This window comes from Scatophagus argus, chromosome 19 (genome assembly GCF_020382885.2).
Source record: "Scatophagus argus isolate fScaArg1 chromosome 19, fScaArg1.pri, whole genome shotgun sequence".
Classification (NCBI taxonomy): Eukaryota; Metazoa; Chordata; class Actinopteri; family Scatophagidae; genus Scatophagus; species Scatophagus argus.
Window position 1 is genome coordinate 7,677,289 of NC_058511.1, and position 21,543 is coordinate 7,698,831.

The 21,543-nt window shown below is 41.4% G+C and overlaps 1 protein-coding gene across 3 annotated transcripts in view; it reads left to right on the forward strand.

Annotated features, from left to right (window-relative positions):
• The first annotated feature begins 9,499 nt into the window (after positions 1-9,499).
• LOC124050403 (pleckstrin homology domain-containing family G member 1) overlaps positions 9,500-21,543 on the forward strand; it is a 58,146-nt gene continuing 46,102 nt past the window's right edge. For 2 of the 3 annotated variants that reach the window (XM_046372892.1, XM_046372894.1), the window contains exon 1: positions 9,733-9,823. In XM_046372892.1, coding sequence (XP_046228848.1) covers positions 9,745-9,823 — 79 coding nt within the window. In that variant the 5' untranslated portion in view covers positions 9,733-9,744. Of the gene's footprint in view, positions 9,712-9,732; positions 9,824-21,543 lie in introns of those variants that run through there. The other variant, XM_046372896.1, reaches the window with a different exon arrangement.

Consider the following 21,543-nt stretch of genomic DNA (forward strand, 5'->3'; position numbering starts at 1 on the left):
AGGTGGACCAAAAAATTCTCATTTGACAGGATGATCTTCAAGATCGTTTTTAGCAAAAAAGAAATTCAATTTGCTTAACATAACGCATTAAAACATAAAACCTGCACTACTGAAGCAAATTATTATGTGTAATGTGAAAAATGTCACCATAGTGATGAACCCACAGCTATCTTAATGTGCACAACATACAGCACCTCTGAACACTGGACCCTTTACTTAGATAAGAAAAACTTGTTGAAAGTCCTTTGACAGGAAATAACAATCACTATTTGGAGAAACATAATGACAGCATAAGACAGACAAAGTTCAGACTTACACAGCATGAAGAATATTGATGACAGAACACATAAAACGTCTACATTATAGAACCTGGACCACACACAGCCTCTGAACCATGATGACACGGAGATAAACTTGAAACTATTTTTAACTACATTAAAAGATAAAAACTGAGAAAAAGGACATCTGTGGTTCAGCATCATACTCAAGAACACTGCTTGGAAGGCCAAACCATCTAGTCTTCTCCACCTTCAGACACGGGATGTTTTCTTTGAGAGGAATTTCTATTTAACCTGTCATTTAGCCTACTGTTTCTTTCAAATTTCAGTCCCTCTAGAAAAGAACGACAGCTAAACACCTTTTAAGAAAACTTTGAAATGCATGCAAATGTAGAAAAACAAGATTTAGTTTTTAAAAAATGTGAAGAAAAACAACTAATCTGCGCTCCACCCCGAGACCTCAGATCTGGATCAGTTTTCTCGAGACGCTGCCTTTTTCTGGTAAACAGGCGGGATTCCTGATCCTGTCCCTCCAGGGGAGTACAAGTGCATGAATAGCTAATGTTCTAGTGAAACCTCCCCTAGTTTCATTTGATGCCAGAGAATTTCCTCTCCACTGACAGAGAAACAAAAATGTGAAGTTTACGCAGCTCATTGTCAGAAATCCAATTCAGAAATCTGAGTCAGATCAGAAGTTTGAATATTTCCTTCCAAATTTGTCTGGGAGAACAAACCCAGACTGTGGAACATGTGTGATTTATGTCCCTGCTGAAAGAAACTAAATATGACTCATCTTACTGGTATGTATAAGTTGTGTTTTTTGGATGCTTTAATATAAATAAATCTTATAAAATGAAACCATGTGGACTGGGCCAGAAAATAAAATCAGTTGCTAACAGCGGTGATCCCGATCAAAGGCTTTGGAAGGTAGGCAGGACCTTCCTTTTCAAATTCAAATCACAGAGATGTAATTTAAGGTGGAACGCATCAAGTTGACCTTCTGGTGACTTGTGTCCATTATGAATGCTTAATGTGTTCCAAGTGTCAGTCAAGTGAAGCATTTGGCCCTGTTCATGATAAGCGATACACATTGACATTGATCTGCTCACCAACCCATAACGCTCCATTGTTGGGTCTCTGTTACACCTGATGTGAGATGACTGCCAGCGCTGCACTCCCTTAACAGAGCTTTAATTGTTGTATATCCCCTGCACATTCTTGGGCTTTCAGTTTCTCTTCAGCACACACTCACATGCACACGTTCATACACACACTAACAGATTGAAGCAACAGTCAATGGACATAATTTTTTCTTTCCAGTCCCGTGACGTGCTACACTTGGCTAGCTGTATCCACAAATACAGGAATACGACTTTGTGGTTTTCTTAAGAATAGCTGGCTCTAAAGTGAAACCACTTTTTATCCAGACAGAGTTGAGCAATGACAGCAGCATGACAAACACTTACTGCCATATGTAAAATTAAAATCCCAGCTCACTTGAATCACACTTGAGGCATTGTGGAGTACTACTGCATATGTAAGAAAAAAAATAAGGTGTACCAAGAAACTGCCTCAAGCGATGCCCCTTGAGTCAGCATCAATTGGAGACCAAAAGTCTGAAAATGAAAAACATCTGGTGGATATAGAGGTAGAAAGAAGCTAGAGGCTCAAGGCTATCAGCCACAGCTAACACAACACACCCTGAATCTTTCAGCGGCCGAGTTGCATTGTGGGTAATGAAGGCAGGTTTTCACAAGAAAGAAGAATGAGTAGAAAAAATGGGCAATATTTATGGTTCTGCTGAAAAAGATCCTTTTTTTGCCCTTCGAGCATCTGACAGTGTTGAAGAAGTGCAAGTTTTAATCAGTGGTCTTTTGACACAAAGTAATGTCTGCCTTCAACCCTTTGTCGTCAGATTTATTTTTTGTATCTGAAATTAGTCCCTTTAGTTTGAAGGAAAGTAATGATCAGAGGAAAGCTTGAAATTTTGTGGAGCAGGAGAAAATCGCATCCCTCAGACTTGCATTTTGACCTCTAAGTTTGGCACCACTGTTCATTCATATGAGGAAAGCTGCTATCCTTACCATGTAAGACTGAAAAATTAAAATGTCCGTTCTCATTTCCCACACCTAGACTACACTTGCATCAACTGTCTGATAAACCTTCTTGTATCATAGGTGCTGCCATGTTTTTCTTATCTTCTTTTTGGCCACTTCCTGCTTCTGCTGCTGCCAGGACCTCATTTACTCTTATTCAGGGCTGGGAAACGGGTCTTAGACACTGGGGAAATCTGGTGTGCCTCTGCTCCTCTCACAGCTAATTAGTGTGTGAACTAATTGCATAGCTAACTTTAGCAAAGCGACAGCCTAGTTCCATCTGTCCGCTATCTATATTGCAGTGAGGGAGATGGAGTAGAGCCTTCTGGTCACATCTGAGCTTCTTTTAGAATTTTCTAGCAAGAACTTTTAACTCTGAAGCCTGTCAGCTGGTCTTGCCGGGTTCATATGATCTTTTGTCAGTTTGGCAATACACAAAAGGAAAAAGAGACCTTCTGCAATTGACCGCACTCACACATCTGGTTTACTCAGACTCACCATCAAGTTTCCAAACATGGCTTTGTGTCTTGGAACATGGACAAACTAAAGCTTTTAAAACCATCTGTTTGGATGGACAGACTGACATTTTGGGATATACACTTGTTGCCTTTTTCACAGAGATCTAGATGACAAGCTTAATACCAATCTCAGCATGTATACTAAATATGAAGCAGGCCACCAGCCAGTTATTTTAGATTACCATGCAGACTGGAGAACAGCTAGTTACTTCTCCAGCCAAGAAATAATCCAGCGATCTTCTCATGTAAGTTTCAGCAAGAACCTGAATATATGTATTTCCAAGTCCAACTATTCCTTTGAACTGTTAAATTTGTTTCCCTTTGAAGCATCTGCACTTACTGTACTGTGGTGTTGCAGTCTATTGTGAAACCTTTTTGTACTGACAGTATCTCAAAGATATCTCAATCAAATATAAGATTACACACTGCTATATGCAAATTTTCAAACTGAAAAGTTTTACATGTTCTCACTTTCGCAGCTCGATTATAATGGTCCTTATTTAATGCTTTAAACACTGCGGCCTTTGTGGTGAATGAAACCAAAGTTTGTCTGAGGTGAGCCAGAGACTCTTGGGCTTTGCTGGCCTAGACTTCCCCCCGATCACTCTCTCAGAGCTGAGGCTGACGAGGAAAACAGACACCCATTTCAAACAGACCCCCCACCTACCACTCGTCTTCCTGTGGTCAAGGTTGGGTTGGTGGATCAAGGTGCTCCCCTCAGTCAAATATGATATGTACGCAGTCAGCAGATGACAGGAGAGAGAAACATGAAGCAAGATTATGAGGGACGGGCTTAAAGTTAAGGTTTTTAGGTAACATTGGATCAGGTTTCTGGGAAATTAAGCTGTACACAGTGGGACCTAATGTCTAACGTATTTGTTAAAGTGAACACGTAAAAGCATCAGTCACAAGAGATGGTGGCAAAGTGGCACCTGGTATAGAAATGTCCATACCAGGTGCAAAGTGAATGCCATTCAATGGCATAATGTGAGATCAGAGGTCAAGGTGTGGATTGCTGCTGTAGTGAGAGACGTTAACTCTTTGGTTTGTTTCTGCATTTTGTCACTTTAATCAAATCTGCAATTTCCACATTTTGTGGAAAAATAAAGGGTTACCATTTCAGAAACTTTCTGTATATTAGGTTTTAATAAGGTCAGGTGAATTAATGAAAATTGTTGCATTTCAAGCAATCTGCATATGTGGAACCTCAAACAAAGTTCAGTGTCGACAAACAACATATGTGCCAACAAAAATGGATGTAAACTGAAATGGAAAAGGAAACTGAGAGCTCCTCTTGTCCCTAAATGTTTTGTTTTTGTTTGTTGTGATGAAATCTGAGAGGAAATTAGTCTTTTTGCTTAAATTAATTTACTCTGCGGTTTCTGTGATTTATCTTACAGCTCAAGCTAATTCTCACATAAGCACCGATCATCATTCATCATCATTTTAGTTAGAGCAAATTCTGCAAAGACCATTTTTAGCTTGTGACCCTTCATTTCAGTCATTGATAGACTAAGCAGCAGAGTCAGGTTAAAGAACACGCGTCGTTCCTGGGATCATCCTTTTTTACTGCAGAAAGTTGCTTCACCCAGCTTACATCATCATCTCTGGACAACTTGACACCAGATAGTGATGTAATGAAAATCTGTTAAAAATAGAATAAAAGGACTGGGAGGTACACCAGATTAGGTGCATTGAAATGTTCTTCACTGGAGGTCGAACACTAATGGATTGCGTAGCTCCAGGTGTGTCTGTGCTCCTCTCACACTCCTCCATGCCTTTTACGTAACGCCCAAGTTGTATTTCTTCATTGGGGACTTCAGTTTACCGTTGCAGTTGTTGGCTTTACGTCGTGTACATGCGGGCAACATGGCAACTGTTTCTGATTTTATGGATATTACTTGGCTGATAAGGAAGGTTAAATTGTACATGATGGATTTGCAAAACATGTCCTAAAAGTTTTATCTGATCACCCTCCTTATTTTGTCATGAGATGCAGTTCATGCTGGCACCTGCCAGCCACCTGCTTGTATTTTCCAAAAGATTTTCATTGTTGATCAGTGAACTTGATAGAATAACAAAGTGTAGACGTGTGTTTCCCAAAGGATTCTCGAAGAACCCTATGATAGAAATGACAGACATGCTGTAGCTTCTTCCTGTGCTGATGAGATAGCAACCCGCTGCCTCTCTGTTTCACTGAGTGTGAAATATACACATGGGGGGAAGATGTGGTTCAAACACCTGTGAGATCAAACTTCCTGTAACCTACCACTACCTGCGGTCTCTGAGACTCTTGCTTGGACATAAGGAAAAAGCTCTTTGAGCTTTGTTGTTGAGACAAACTAAAAGCAAAATGAATGTGCAAAATGTGCAACTTTTGTACATAAATAAAATAGGATATACGCTCTTTGAAAAATGTCATTCAGTGGTGCATATGAGATCAATTTACCTAATTAGTCTTTCCACATAAGTTTTGTGGCTCCTTTCACTGGAATATTTGGTGTGCTGGGGTCTTAAAACAGCAGTGATCACAATATAATCACTCTTTCAAAAATATCTCACATTTGTCAGCATATTTAGGATCTCACTTGTTTGCCGCACGTAAAGAAAGCCCCCACTATTTTCTCACCACATCAGCATACATAAAGCGGGTGCCACTTGGGCAGTGATCAGAGATAGCATTACACACCCTCTTAGGCATTTCCTGTGGCGTTTCCTGCTTTCTTTATGACTTCATGTGCTAATGTCCATTAATCCTGTCAAACTCCCGACAGTTCTTTCTGTCTCAGGGTCCGATATCACAAAGGCTCTCTCACTCCCGCTCTCACAGTTGTAGCTGTCAACTGAAAGCAGCAGACTGGGGCTCCCAGTATTTTTCACAGCCGATGGTAAAGATAAGCATTCTAATGCGTGTAGGTGTGTGTGTGTGTGTGTGTGTGAGGGAAAAACACAGATTTGCAGTGTATCCTGCTCAGCCCTAGGGGGAAAAACTGTCTGGGAAATTGCACAATTTATGCCAAGCTGTACAAAATCTGCATCAAAACATCAGTATGAGAGTCCTAATCTAAAGTGATGCTATAGTAAAAGTCATCAGCTCCCAGTGTTGGAACCTGCAATGATTTCTTTCTGTATTGTTATGTCTGCAAGACTTAATGAAGAGTTTTTCAGGACCAACATTATGCATGTGTCATCTGATTAAAACTCTCAGTCAAGTCTATAATGATTTTTATTTTGACTACCCTGATCGTCCTTTCAGTTACAGCCTTTGTTTGTGAGCCTATTTTGGGCTTTTCATCTGCCATATTGCCCTTTGACACCATGAACACCAGACATCTTTTATCTCTAGCGTGACACAAATCAACAGCAATCCTTGCCACGTCTCCTGCACCGTCTGCCAGATAAGCTTCACTCTAACCACCTTGCCATACAATATAGCACAAGTCAGCTGACTCACACACTAATTTACAGATAGAAACTCTAGAAACCATGCACGCACATGTCTCTCTTTCAAGGAAAACCAGCAGTAATTTGAAATGGGTGACAACTGCAGGGATTTGGGAGTTGGTCCTACTTTCTCTTCAGTTACCGTACATGTGAACAGCTTGTATTTCTGCATCTTTGTCGTCAGTAAAACATAACTAATATCCCTCTGTTGTTATCAAATTATTACTTCTGCTTTCTTCCTGTGTTAATCTGTTAATTTATTGCCTACCCATCCAATGTTTGCTCAGGTTGGGTGTGTGAACTGATTACATAATCCAAAATGACATCACAGAGTCCTGTCCAACTTCTTTAACATTCAGCTCGTGGAGAAAAGGGATTTTTGTGTGTCTATGGAGCAAGATAATAACAATAACAGCGAAATAAAAGTCAAGGACAACATAGTACATGAATATACTACTACTATACTATACAATACGATAAACAATAGGCAGTTAGACCTAGCTTGCTTGTTAGTAAGTGTTGTAAGTAAGAAATTGGATTCAAAAAAATATAAAGTAACATTGGCATGAGGAATCTTGCCAGGAAGAAAAACTGACTTCCCAAGGAAAGTACCACATCTAGTGTACAAGGTCTTACACAGAGCTCACAGTTTGTCAAACAGTAAATTAACAATGACTCAGAATATTTTATTAGCAACACATTAGCTTTTGGCTGGCTTGGTTGCCAGTAAACTGACAACAGACAGATTAGCACAAATCAGCAAATCAACATTAAAAAAGTAATAACAAAACAACTCATGTAGCCTACACACACATTAGCAGACATGCATAAACATCGTTAAACACAGGAAATATTTATCTTGAGGTCAGGAAGTCATTTTGTATGTCCCACAGCCCAAGTCATCTGAGATAAATGCCTGTTTTGTGCACCACATAACTTTTTCTGATGTTGCAAGGTGTCACACGATACAACGAAACACTCGGATGTCATGAAAAGTAATTTCTAATTTCTTCAGATTCTTTTTTATATTACAAAGCACAGTTAAGATTTGAAGCAATCAAACAGGCATCATTAACAAAACAGCAGCTCAACCAGTTTCATTTCTTATACTCTTCAAACTCATCAACTTAGTACACTTCAGCTCAGCCAACACCAGTATCATTTTTGTTTTCAGATTGCTCTAAGTTCACGAAAGCAACATTCTTACTTGAACTCAAAACTATTTGGACTATGGCCCTTCCACTTACCTGAAAATGGCCATGCATGCCTACACATGTACAGGGAAAAACAGTTATTAGCAAACTATAATTTCTTTCACTGGAGGACTAGAGACTGACATGTTGAGAAGGCAGCATTGTTTGTCTGTTCAGCTGCTACCTGAGGGGAAATCCTTATCACTTTCAGGATTTCTGTGGTTTCAGTTGACAATGAAGTCATGGTGCTGTGAGAAAGATGATATTTTATGAAAAGACTCCAAGGCCAAGCCCGTCCCTGGTGGAATAATCATTTGAGTCGTGACCTCACCAGCGTCAAAGGTATTACTAGCCAGTTGGCAGAAAACATGAGACCTATAAATCACAATGAAACGGAAGGGTCATTTTTGATGATAATACAGTCCACAACCCAAGGTGCAAATAGTGCCTAACATCCTCGTTATTTCAGCATTTCTAGAGAAAATAAGTTTACTGTGAAGTGCGGTAGCAAGTCATATGATCACCATATAGGAGATAGGAGGAATACATGTGAGACTTAGCAGCTCATTCCCCATGGGCTCCTCACAACGACCCGATTTCCACTCAGTGATCACAGATACGTTCTGCCCCTACACTGTGTTCTTGTGTCCTAATGAGGGACTTTTAATACAGAGGAGCGGACTGAGTTTGGTTTTGGGTTTCTTTGACATTATGTTTGCATGCAGGGAGGTAACTGGAATCAATTACGGGTACTGTGAGGGTCTGTGGAACAAAAACAGCGTTAACTGTCTTTCAAAGTGTTAAATTTAAAGCAACACTGTCTCTGCAGAGACACATTTTTGAGATGCATGATCCATGACTAAAAACACATGGTTTTACTATATTTTGTCATCCAAGAGAGATTGTTAACAAGCGCATCATTTCCCAACAATACTCACACAATTTCCTATCTGGGAAATCCAATATATTTATGGACTTACGCGAGCAGTTCAAGGATTCAAATGTAAGAGGTTCTCTGATCTCTGAGGAAATTATTGCCTCATACGGCAATGAGAAGTAAGCAGAGTATACAGCGGTAATATAAAACTAACTGAACTATCAAGACATAGGGGAGAGCAACTATATAAATCCAAAATGATCACACCTGGGACTGTAAGATGGATGTTGTTGTTCAACACACCTCCATTATTCTTTGAGTCTCTCATTAAGATTACATAAGGAGGATAAAGGGGCTTTACAAAGAATATTTCAGAGGTCAAACCTCAGACCTGACATAAATTACAACAATGTTACCTCTGCTGCTGTCTGTCAGTCCTACAAGAACCATCAGGAGTTGAGATCGCCTCGAGCTAACTGTTGGAGAGACCGACAAAACTGTTAGAAACACGCAAACAGGTTGGAGGCCCAGTGTGGACACTGCAGCACAGAAGTGCCGAGCTCACTGGTGAACAAGCGCTGTGTTTTATTGTTCAGCTCAAACTTTTGGGGGATCTTTCTGAAAATGTAAAAATTTTGGGATGGTATTTTGAAGAAGGAATTCCGTTCATAACTGTAGCTTTTAGGCTTTGCTACGTTATCTTTGTGTTAGGACTTGTTTTCCAAACTAAGGCTGCTCAGGATTCTTCAGTCTTTACTGGAATTAAGATGCAATAAAGACAGGAAAATAAGCTATTACAAAATATTGTGTCCAATCTACTTTATTAGACATAAGTATGGAAAATTGATTGATATACTCTTAGTGAGTGCAGTAAAATTAAAAACCGAGTGAATATATTAATAGTGAATACAAAACCCAGGTCATAGTTTTTAGGATTTTTCTATTTTTCCTGTGTATTCGATTATTGCTGTATACTCTCTTATCGTGCAGCACAAATAAAGTTAGATTGATTAAAACAAAAAGATGGATTTTTTTTCTTTTTAAATTGATTTGTAACGGTAATGTCCGCAGTTACTAAACTGCAGAACCTCCACTCTCATCAGGTGATCCGCCCGTCAGTTTAATGACGACGCAGACAGATGCAACGTCAATGATAAAGCGTGGACAATCGTGGACTGTGGCAAACTTTCCAAATGGTTTAACGTGAAGGCAGTAAAGTGACAGGAAAACTCCCAGCTGATTTTAATGAAGAAGCACTTCTCCAGCAGCACGGAAACAGAACAGCGACATCTTAAAAGAAAAGCAGTGAGTGAAAATTGTCTCCTTTCTCGGTGTGTAATGAATTGGCCCACGGGCGCAGGGAAGACACGCGTCCTCTGTACTGATCCCAACACACAGGTGTGCTTGTGCCGCTCAGGTAAAGTGCGTGTGAGCGCGGTAAACGCTGACAGATGAATGCTGTTAGTGGGTAATAGGGAGATTGACGGTTGAACAGGTTGCATAATGGGGAGAAATAATGAAGACCGTGGAGCAGCGAGATTCGGTCTAGATTATGAGATGGCATGTGAGTGTGTGATGGACAGAAAGAACATGAAGTCCTGCTTTCAGTAGAGTTATGGTCCTGTGATGAGACACGATGAACTCCGACACTGACCCTTTTTGAAATTGATCTTACATAACTGGAGCATCAGATGACAAAAGAACCGTCCAGCCAAAGATTGATGATGTTCTCTGGACAGAGGATATAAAAACTGACAGTTTCAAATCAACCCTTAATGATCTTTTACTTGGACAGGCTTGAAGCTGTTATGCAACAGCAGCAGATGGAAGGAGGGGGGCGGAACTGCAGAGTTTATTTGGCTTTCACAGGTGACTTTCACACTGAATCACTCCAGTCTTCCTAAGTGATGATTAATGCTGAACATCGTCGTAAACAACATTACTGAGTTCTGTGTCTATGATTGACGCGGCCCCTTTCATCCGCTCCTGCTGCCACATGCTGAATTACAGAAATTAAGTTTGACATTTTTAGAAATATTCACTTTTAGAAGATAAGTGCCACTCTCATGAGTGCAATGTATGAAGCTGCAGCCAGTTAGATTAGTTTGGCATAAAAGGCTGGAAACGGGTCAGATGTCGGCCACATAAATGGTGGCAGTGCTGGTTTTGCTCTTCGGGGATTGTGTGGAGTACACAGACAACTATGAACATGTTTGTTCAAAGTGCTGATGGGAGAATCCTCACCGCCAGAAAAAGGTGACAGGTGTTCCTCAAACTTCTATCTCGTGAAAATGTAATCTGAGATTGGATGACCCCCCCAGCCAGCCCAGTGTGCCACGCTGTAATGTTAAACCTAGAACAGTCCAGACCCTCTCCTCTCATGTCCTCTCAGTGGTGATTTACTGTCTTCCACTTGTCTTCTATTGTGGCCCTGGGTTTATGGAGCATGTTGCTGTAGGGACTTTTTAACCATGATGCACAGTCAGTGGGTTAGTCCACCACTTTGATCTTGACTGAAATACCTCTAACAACTTGGACTGGATTAGAAATGTGTACAGGCGTTTCCGTGGTTACCAGAAAATGTATTCTAATGACCTTGGTGTTCTCCTTGACTTTTGCCTTAGCGCCACCTTGAGGTTCACATCTGTGGTTTTGAGGGAAATGTGTTGCCAACTATAAACGTGTTACCATGAAATTTGGTTGTGTCAGCTGTTTGATGCTGACACCTTTCTCACTGCCACATTGTTTTCACACTATTATCTGATTTTGTTGTTATAAAAATATCAATTATGGCTGCCTAAGGTGGTCTGAATGTGCTATTGTCCATAAGAATAGAAACAAAAAGATGCATCATAATATTCTGCCAAGATCTTTTTGTGTTATTAGGATGCCAGTTCTGTGGAAACTCGTAAGTGACAGATGTCTTGTGTGTCATTGGCTCAAAAGGCTATTGTCGCTCCCATTCGTCTTTGTCACATGGAAACAAACCCGTCAAAGTGACGACTGGTCAAGTTTACGATGAGCTGCAGCTGTCAGATAGCTTTCTCTCTCCATGTCTCCTGATTGATGTTTTTACTGGAGATCTTTCAGGCGGATGGCTCCACAGGATGTCTTTGGTCCTGCGCTGTATCATGTTTCTCTCCCTTGAAGATTATCTTAAATCACTCCACAACCTGCCCTATTTATACTGTGGTCCAGGTGGTGTGTATGCAAGTGTACAGCATTGGTGTGTTTGATGGTGGAAGTTCATCGGAAAAACAGTTAAACGTGTGTGTGTGTGTGTGTGTGTGTATATGTCTGAGTTTAATGACTGTATACCTGCTATTCTGATGTCCAGTATGAGCCAACACTTTTATCTCCGTCCTGCCTAAAGCGGATCCAGATGTTAAGAGATCAAACGCACCACAGGAGGAAGAGACCCAACTGCGCTTCCATAGGAGGAATGATGCATATCTGCAACATATTTGATGACAGGAGCAGTTACGGTATTTTTTGAAAGACTGATACTACACAAACAATTTGGAAGGAGACTTCATGAGAAAATAATGAATGGTTAGATTTATTTTAAGAGGAAACCAGATTTCCTCAGTTGTTTCCATATCAGCTCTACTGTTTCAGTTCCTGGCAGCCTGAATTGTAGTAGCAACATAAAGGCAGTTTGATGAAGGGATTTGCCAAATCGCCATTTTATAAAGGGCGACCTTTTGTTAGTGTTTTTGAAATCCTCCTGACGGTCGTGATATCGTTCCTGTTCTCGGTCTCTGCTTGACCCTGGTGCTGAGCTTTCTCTGCCTGCAGGAGGAGGGCAGCGAGTCTTTGTGTCGGGGGTCGCGATCTTTCACCTGCTGCTGGCAGTCTTTCCTGCTGGGAGGTCACATGTAGGAGCTGAGGCGTGAAGGAGTCGACGAGAGTTGGGGGGAGCAAAGAGGAATGACAGAGGAAGGATTTCATTGAAACAGACACATACTTTAATTATTTCTGGACTGTTTTACCTTCAGCATTTTGAGAACTTTAGCTGCTGAGGTTTTGGTGCATAGAACTCAAAACAATGATGACTAGAAGCAAAATTCATGGCAGCTCTGTTGTATTGGGTTGCACTATATTATACAAATCTACCTAATAAAGTGGCCAGTGAGTGTAGATTTTATAGGTCAAGGAAGTGAAATTGATCAACAATGCTGTAATGCTAGTAAGATGAGCAGAAAAGCAATGGTGCTGCAGTCCTGAGAAGCCGCCACATTACACATCTGTCATCACCTAGCTTTGGTGCAGTCAGACAGCCATGGTCTCAGCTGTGCAGCTGAATGGCTTTTCCTGCTCGTCATACAGGAAAAGGAAGTGAGCTGTGCTAACAAGCAGGGCACCCAGCTTTAAATTTAGCATGTTCGTGGATATATACAGGACACAAGGGTCCTCACAAAACTCCTGCATTGTTTGAGGCATTAAATGTTCACTGTACAGAGAATGTTGTTAACCTTTAGTGAAAAAGCGTGTCTTAAGCCTTAGCACCACCCACCTATTAGGAGCATTTCATCTAGAAGCTGTCTAGACAGAATGTCAGCTTTAAGACAGGTACTGCCGCCTCCATCAGGGAATAAAACCCCTCATTTTTTTTGCTACCTGCCGTGAGTGGAGATGCAAACAATACAGTCGATCGGGGCAGACATGCAAAGCACGCCCTTTCACATGCAAAGCTGTGTGGCAGCCACACAAGGTGCAGCCGGGTGTCGTAGACAGAAATATAAGCGTAAAGATCACGCAAGTCACACAGTGTTTCAGCAGCATTCAGGCTGAATTCTGATGATCTCTTGGTATGTTTTGATAATTACGTCCTGTTGCTCTGATTAACGAGCTTGTGCTGCTGTGACTGCTGTTTCCTGTTATAATTTCCAAATTTCACGGATTGTCATCACTTGTGTGTGTCTCTCTGGGTGCGTGCATGTTGGAGGAAAAAAGGTTGATGGATATCGCCATGTGTTTCCTGTTATACTCAGGTGTGTATGTGTGTGTATGCACGTGTGTGGTTGCTCGTGTGTCTTCAGGTCCAGCCCATATTTCCGTGGCCCAGACAGGAGCAGCAGACGGACATGCAGAGACCTGCTGTGTGCTGCGCAGGGATATTTTTGGACTGCAGTGTTACTGCGAGATAGGATGTTGAAGGAACAAACCAAACAAAAACCAAACAAATCTTTTCCATGTCTTGAAGCCTGGATTGTCTATTTACCTGCAGCCTGCTAATTTTCTATTCACAATGTGTGACCATATGTGCAGCATTATAGTAGTGCACACTGACATTGATAACCAGGTTTTTAAAACTAACATCCGCAGGAAAGTTCAGTTTAATGCAGTCTCGAGATTAGAGGACAAAATGTTCTCTAGAAATGTAAAAGGAGACTGTCCTCCTGTCAAGGCTTGATCTAGATGTAAAACTGACCCAACCTCCTTACCTTGGGGCTAAATACAGATAACCCACATACGGAACCTTGACCTGATCTGTGTGGAGCGCAACCACGCTCAGAATCATCCATTGAACTTGCCTAACAAATCCTGACGTGGCCATTTAGCCAGAGGCAGGCAGAAGTTTAGTGTTGATAGAGTCATAGAGCAGTAATCTCCTCTGGATTATTTATTAATCAGGAGCACAATTCTCCAAGATTCTCATAAGTCTCCCACAGGTGGTTGCATTTAAATTTGATGTCATTTTCAGGCTCAGTGCAAAAATGACTCGGGTCATCCCAGGTTTTTGGGTCTGTGCTGTTTGTGTGTCTGGTTTGAATCAGTGAAAATGGGTCAGATGAGCTGTGACATCTGGATTACTGAGGGCACAATGGACTTGACGTGAGCTGTCAAAGGAGCCCAAATGAAACCTGCTGATTTGACACATGCCTGTTCCTCACACCCACACACACGACTACTTCAGATGTGAAATGAAGCGTGTGAGGGCATATTAGTGCATATGCACTGTATGTCACAACTCACCATGTTCATCTGTATTTGTTCAGCAGGAGAAAGCATTCCAGCAGACATACTTATAGGCTGGGATTTAAGAGCATGTGTGTTTTCAAGCTCTTTCTATACTACTAACCACTACTTAAAGTGCTTCAGAGATCTGCTGTAAAAACATGTTTCACCTAATTACAAGGTGTGTGACAAGGAGAGGGAAAGTTTGGCCCGCTGTCTTCAGCACTTAAAATGCTAACCTTAGAAAATATTTTAATGCATGCTTTAAGGTTCGCTTTAATACCCACCTGGTTGAACAAGAATTGCTCTTAAGAGAAGGATTACCAAGGCTGTAGAGTTTGTAGATGATGTAGCTGCTCTGCAAAGATTTATATTTGTGTAAATTAAAATGCTCAAAGGGCAGATGCTGTTCACTGTATCACTCGAGCATGTAGTATAGCGTCAGAATCTGTAAAGCATATGATGTCTATATAGTTGTGTATTAGTGTGTGTTCCTGCACATTCCTTCACTTCTGATGATTTTTTTAAAAAAAAAATATTTTATAATCCCAACATATCTCAGACTTTATCTCGGCCCTTTGATGATTTTATACAACAAAATCTCTTTACAGGTGCTTGTCATGTGAAAAAAGGTTGTATAAGGCCTTTTGTTGCTACAAAGGGAGCTGCATTAGGTCTAAATTGTCATGTGAGAAGTAAGATTTCCAGACCCTCTCATCTCTGCTTGAGGCTAATGGCTCGATGGCTACATCTGCTGATACTAGTATAACACAGAAAATCCCCGACACAACTGTCAGTGGTCGTGCTTACATCCCGGGTTAAATGACCACCAGGCTTTGTGAAGGAAGAAGAATGTGTGCAATGCAAAGACAATGTCTGTGGTTCTGCTACTTTTTCCAGTTGAGAATGACATTGTTATGGGGGTCTGATGCTACAATGGTAGATTACTTCATTAACACCAGTTTTGTATAACGAAAGTGTGGAATCTCAACATTTTTGGAAAAAACTGGATGATGCAAAGTTATTAACCACCAGCAGCAGTTTGTTGCTTGTATTCACTGCACCAGCATTGACAAGTGTTTGCCCATGCACTTGCCTCAGTTCACTGCAGGTTGTGGCCGTGTAAACTAAAGGCTATAAGGTCAGAGGTCAGGGCCAGGGTGAGACTGAAATACTCCTGCTCTGAAAGCAGCAGACTAATTCCAGATAGTATGAAAGGAATCCTAATAGTAGTGGCTATATATGGGAGTGCTGCTCAGTTGACAGACTCACTTATTGTACAGTGTCACTGCTAAGAACTGTAAACAACATGAAGGGCTGAATGTGTGTGTGACCTTGCTGGTGGTTCAGGGTTCAAATTAAGAAGAAGAAGAATCAACTTTATTGGCAGTATATATATTTTTACATACACATACTTAATTTGACTTCTGCATTTATCCCATCCTTAGTTGAACACACATGCAACACCCGGCAAATGACATGCAGTGAAACACACACAGGAGCAGTGGGCAGCATCAAGCCCCATGTGTATATGGAGGGCATATAATGATATGTCAATTATCGCTTCGCCCCTTTGTGTGAATGTGGATAAAGTCTGACCGCCAACAGTGATGGTGGACAGTGCGGCCTACTTCCATTTCGGTGGGATGTGAGTGAATTGACTTCCAAAGCATTGTGGGATAGCAGGACTGCTCAATGATGAGGACACAATATTTATTTATTTTTTTTAATTGTTTTTAAATGAGCCTTAAATTCACCTGGAAGATCTATTATGTTTTGCCATAAAACTGAAGAGCAGGTGATGCGGTGGTCAACCAGGAACTTTATCTGCTGCTGGATGAATGCCAGTGAAGAAGATTATTACTGTACTTTCTATTTTAAATGTCTTTTGCCTGCACCATTACAGATACAAGCAAAAAGTTTGTGAGTGGTGGAGTCAAAGTCTCATCTTCATTGTTATTTATAACTAACTATCGTCACGTTTCTCATTGATATATTTTATTCCACCACCAACATCTCTGATGAAGCTCGTCTCTCTGAGTAAAGTCATTATAATTCAATATCTGTCCTCCTTGTGCAACAGAGCCACTTTAAGCCAAGTTCCCAAGCTCCACATTGAGAACTGACCCTCATGGGGCTCTTTTTTTATTTTTTTTAACCGCTCCATCATGTTGATCAGTGTAATAGTACTGCAACAATCCATCGGATGTTTCCTACTGGGGGGGGACGAGAAGAAGAAGGAGGAGGAGAAAGCCAGCATTGGTTAGGGGTCACCAGTTCACCATAGCCAGAGAATGTCTCATGACAACTAGTGACATTTTTATGCCCGTCGGCCAGATTCCTTGCTAAGTTTATCAGGTTGGTGAACTGTGAAGTGGGAAAGTATGTGGGGTTGAGTGTTGCGGTGGAGAAGAAATTCCTCTAGTTTTATTTAAGTATCTCTTCAGCCCTGGATTGGCAGTGGGAATCTGTTGGTGGATGACAAAGTACGAGCTGCAAGGAAGTTGGGAAGAGTGGCCAACCTTTACACAATATATGTTGAACATAGTTTGGAATCAATCATTTTATTGCATCTGATAATGAATGGAGTACCCATTTTATCATATTTTTCTTTACAATATCTTACTTGGAACATTGTGTGAGCTCTTTTTGTTATGATTTTAGAAATTATTAAATAATCAATGAATTACCCATGTGTTCCTGTCCTCCAGGGTGGGGTAGTCACCAGTTCACCTTTAAACCTGAAATGTCATCAGGTATAAGTAAAACAGATTAAAATCTGATGACTGAGGATGAAACGATAGAAGTGACAAAGGGGATTTTGTTGGGTGATTATCCTTTCTGTTTTGTTGACTCATAACTAACCATAGTAGGTTTGGTGTACGTGCCACACCCAACATGCCACACTCATTACATTTCCCAGCAAATTATTGTGTGTGTTTTTTATGATTAATGATGTAAGGTGACCTTGAGTGTCGAAGTGTGTAGAAAGGTGCCTATAAATAAAATGGATTTATATTATTATTATTACTATTATTATTCACTGGTGATGCAGCGTCATTTGGTTTGTTTTTATTGTCATAGATGTTAGAAGAACCGTCACTATTTTCAAAGAAATAACATCATAGGATGAAGTTTATTTTTACCCAGTCACTTATAGATATAACTAAATTATCTTGATTCAAGTTATATGGATTTTCTGAGGATGCATTTTGAAGTATAAGAGGGCAATCACAAAAAATCTAAATATGAATACAAAGAATATGACTTTGAGTAACCATACTGTCATGAATTCATACAATTAATCACCCAGCTGTTTTCTGTGGAGCCGCTACAGTCAATTTGCAAGAGAGTTTTCATATTCACATCATATTTTCAACAATAGCAGAGCTGAATTCTTACACACAGTGCTGTTCTACTTAGGTCTACTAAATAATGAGGCCACCAGAAACTTGTAGGTTGATCTAGAATGTGAATATGTGCCATTGTTGGCCTCAGCACCTCCCTGTCTCCCTGTTTCCCTCCCTCCACCCAGTGTACTCCCCAAGGCCCCATATATGTGGCCGGCTTCTTTCCTCCCTGATTTTGTTATGTCTACAGTGCCCCCCACAAATACATGGCACTATTTCTGGGATCCGTTCATTTAAATGTACATGCGCTGGGGAGTGAAAGAGATGTAGGGCAAGAGAAGAAGAAGAAGAAGAAGGACGAAAAGGGGGTGTAAGAGCGGATGAGAGTCGGACAGGCTGTTAAATTCAAGCAAAAATAAAAAACCGTGGTGAGGAAGTTGGTGAATTGCAATAAACAACGTTTTTTTTTAGTTTTGAATTGAAATAGAGACTAACCAGCTTGCCTTATGTGACCAAAAATATCCCAAATAAATTTTGTTTTGGGCCTCAATTTGCAAATCTGTTTTCCCACTCGTTTTTATTTGCTGTCTGGTGTTTTACAGTGGCAGGCTGAGTGGAGCGAGCAGCTGTATTTGGATGTCGCCAAGGGGCTGTACCAACTCAAACATCAGACGTGTGACCTGTGGGTCAGACCAACTGTCCATACAGCAGGGGTGTACAAAGTGTACCTTGCTGTTTACCCCCTAGCTCACATACTTGTACTTCATGCGTTTGTTTCCTAGAAACAGTCAGGTAACCAACAACAGGCTGTAAAATGTACTCAGTCAGTGGAATGAGGATATATTGTTTTATTACTTCTTAATATCCGATGCACTAAAACAATGAGTTATGTTGTAACTGATTCCTCAAGCACCGATGTGATGGGTAAAGGGCAATTTTCTGCAGGATGGATTTTTACAGCTTGTCTTCGTCACTTGCAGTGCCATAAATTAATGTGTAATCTAGTTTTACTAATAGCCTGAAACAAATGTAAATGAACGAAAAGTGGAAAAGCCCAGTCAGCGTGGAGTGGGAGATGTAGATTCAGCACGTCGGTTTTGTGGAGCTTTGTTTACTGTTTTTGGTCACCACTCGCATTGTCATTGTGTCATTTTTGGCCTGACTGAACACCACCTGCTGAGCTCCATAGAACAGACAGTGAAACTCCACAGGGTACCTTTAAGAATAAGCTCTACAAATTAAACCTGGATATGAAACAGGGGTTAAAGTCTGACCTGTTGAACCTTGTCACACACACACACACACACACACACACACACACCTGGCCAGCCTCCAGCTCCTGACTTAACAGCAGCTCTTAGCTGTCATCTCAATCCCTGTGTTTAGCACATCATTCAGCGCTCTGCAAGTTAGGCCATGGAGTGACACACTGATTCTAATAGGGAGAATTCCTCAGGGACAGAGGAACAGGAGACTGCGTATGTGCATGTGTGTGCACATGTTGGGATTCCAACAGGACAACAGTATAGCTATAAGCTGTGTCATTGTGCGCTTGTCAATTTGTGGATGCCTGAAGAGACCAGAGGGTGGGCCTCACCCTAACGATAGCAGAGCCTGAACAGGCGGCAGACATAAAAGTAATTTATTTCACTGACAGAGAAAAGAGAGAACTCCCCCCTCCATCCTCTGGCTTTCTTTTTCTCCCGTACCCCCCCGCCCCGATCCAGCTCTCCCACTCAGCAGCTGTTCCTCTCACTTTCCGCCCTCCCTCCACCCCATCCCGCACCCCTGCATGCTCCTCCACCTCCCCCATCAGCCCCAGAGTGATGGCTTTGTTTTATTGTTGTGCAACGTTTGGCAGGGAAACCCCCGTCTGGAGTGGGGCAGGGGTGCGACTCCCTCTGAACACTGGGGTGCAGCAGGGTGGATGCCCATATAAGTGGAGGATTAGGAGAGGCAGTTAGACAGTTGGCCTCTAAATGAGCCTTCATGATGTCCTGAACTTATATTAAAATAATAGTCCAACTGATTTGTTTTTCTGTGTCCAGAATGTGAAGTTTGTGTGTTTTCACACCTCTTCGTCATCCAGACCAGTTTGTTCCTGTGTCATGGAAAAGAAGTCTCATAATTTTAAATTACAATTGTTGCAGCTGGTGTGCTGAAATGATGCATTTTACATTTTCTGTAAATAACAGCGCCAGCCTTTATTTATTTATTTATTTTTTTGCTTGCTTAGGAACCACACTCAAGTTGCAAAGTCTGTCATGTTGCTCTCAAATGAACTAAAAAAATCCCCAGTCCAGAACAGGAAGCAAACATTTATTTGCAGTCTTGATAAATGGCTGTTTCCTGTACAGAGGAGAAAACACGCAGAGGGAGAAAAAAATCAGAAGCAGCTTCTATTCCTGTTGCACCAGCCAAAAAGTATAGCAACACTCGTGAAAACACAGAGGTTGTGTGTTTATCCCGTAACCACCAATCAGCGTGAACATGGTTCTGACGGTGATAGGAAAAGCCTCAGGGTGTACTCGTGTGCAACTTTGTTTTATTGAGGAAATGCTATGTACGCTTAAGTGAAGATTATTCCCTCCGAAGATGCTCTATAGCTCATAGCTCATGTTGTTGTTGATCCAATTTCAGTTCACGCAGTAGTCATTTGTAGCCTGTGTCCTCCATGAAATGTGTTGTTCAATGGTTATCTTGCTGAGATTACGGCATTTCAAAGGTCTGTTGACATTGTTGCACTTATTCCACATCTTAAACTCACTGTAATGTCAACAGTTTTAGAAAAGCCTGTAAGTAAAGCCAGTCTTTTCCTTGCAGTGTAAATAATGAAACTTGTAGAAGGTATGAAGTACCGTAAATTGCAGGCTATTCCAACATGTGCAGTGTACCTTGATCTGATTTACGGATATATGTGGTGGGATGGTTGGGTTTGTGGGTTTGAAAATGAAACCTTGCTGGTTTCCTGTACCCCTTAGTCAGTCCCACCACTGTACCCCCACTGGTAGAGAGTTGAGAAGATAATGACCTGAGCTGTTTACCCCAGAGGGGCCATTTTGGGCTGCTCCCGTCCACATAGGAAATAACTCGGAGTGAGACGGCAGTGTTTTTAATGGTTTTTAATTGTATGTCTGTGTGTGTGTTTTTAGATTAGGGGTTGAGTGGATCCAGTAAGATTTATGCAGCTAACAGATTTGATGTTTAGCATGTATGTGGCTGTGTGGTCCGCTGAACTTGTCTCTTTAGCTGCTGTTGTCAGCCAACAGCCTCTGGCCCTTGAAGGTTATGAGCTGTCCGGTGGCATTTTAAAGCCCCTAACTGACTTCCTGTTGTATTAAAGCTGACATGAAACAGACAGGCTGTAATGAGCTGTCATCCGCAGCACTCAGCCAAATGTCCAACTGTGCCAAGTAGAACTAACATATGGCATCTGTACAGGTTTGTGCGCAGGCGTGTGTGAATTAATGCATCTTTAGGTGTGGGTGTGAGCTCCTCTGTGTATGTGTGTGTCCGTGTGAGTGCAAGAATGTCAGCCTGTGTAACAGGTGGTATCAGCTTTTGGAGTTTGTCACTCAGACTCAGAACAAAAGCTGTGGACATTTCTGAATGCTGGCTTCTGTCTGGCTGCTGCCTTAGTCTTTGTGCTGCAGGGCTACACTGTGTGTAAGCATGTAGGCTTGAGACTTGTGTGTGTGTGTGTGTGTGTGTGTGTATGTGTGTGTGTGTGGTCAGCTATATGGACTGACCATTGTGCCCATGGCCCTCAGCAGATGTGGTCTGAACAATGAGCTGGGTAAATAAAAGGAAGTGGTGTATAAATAGC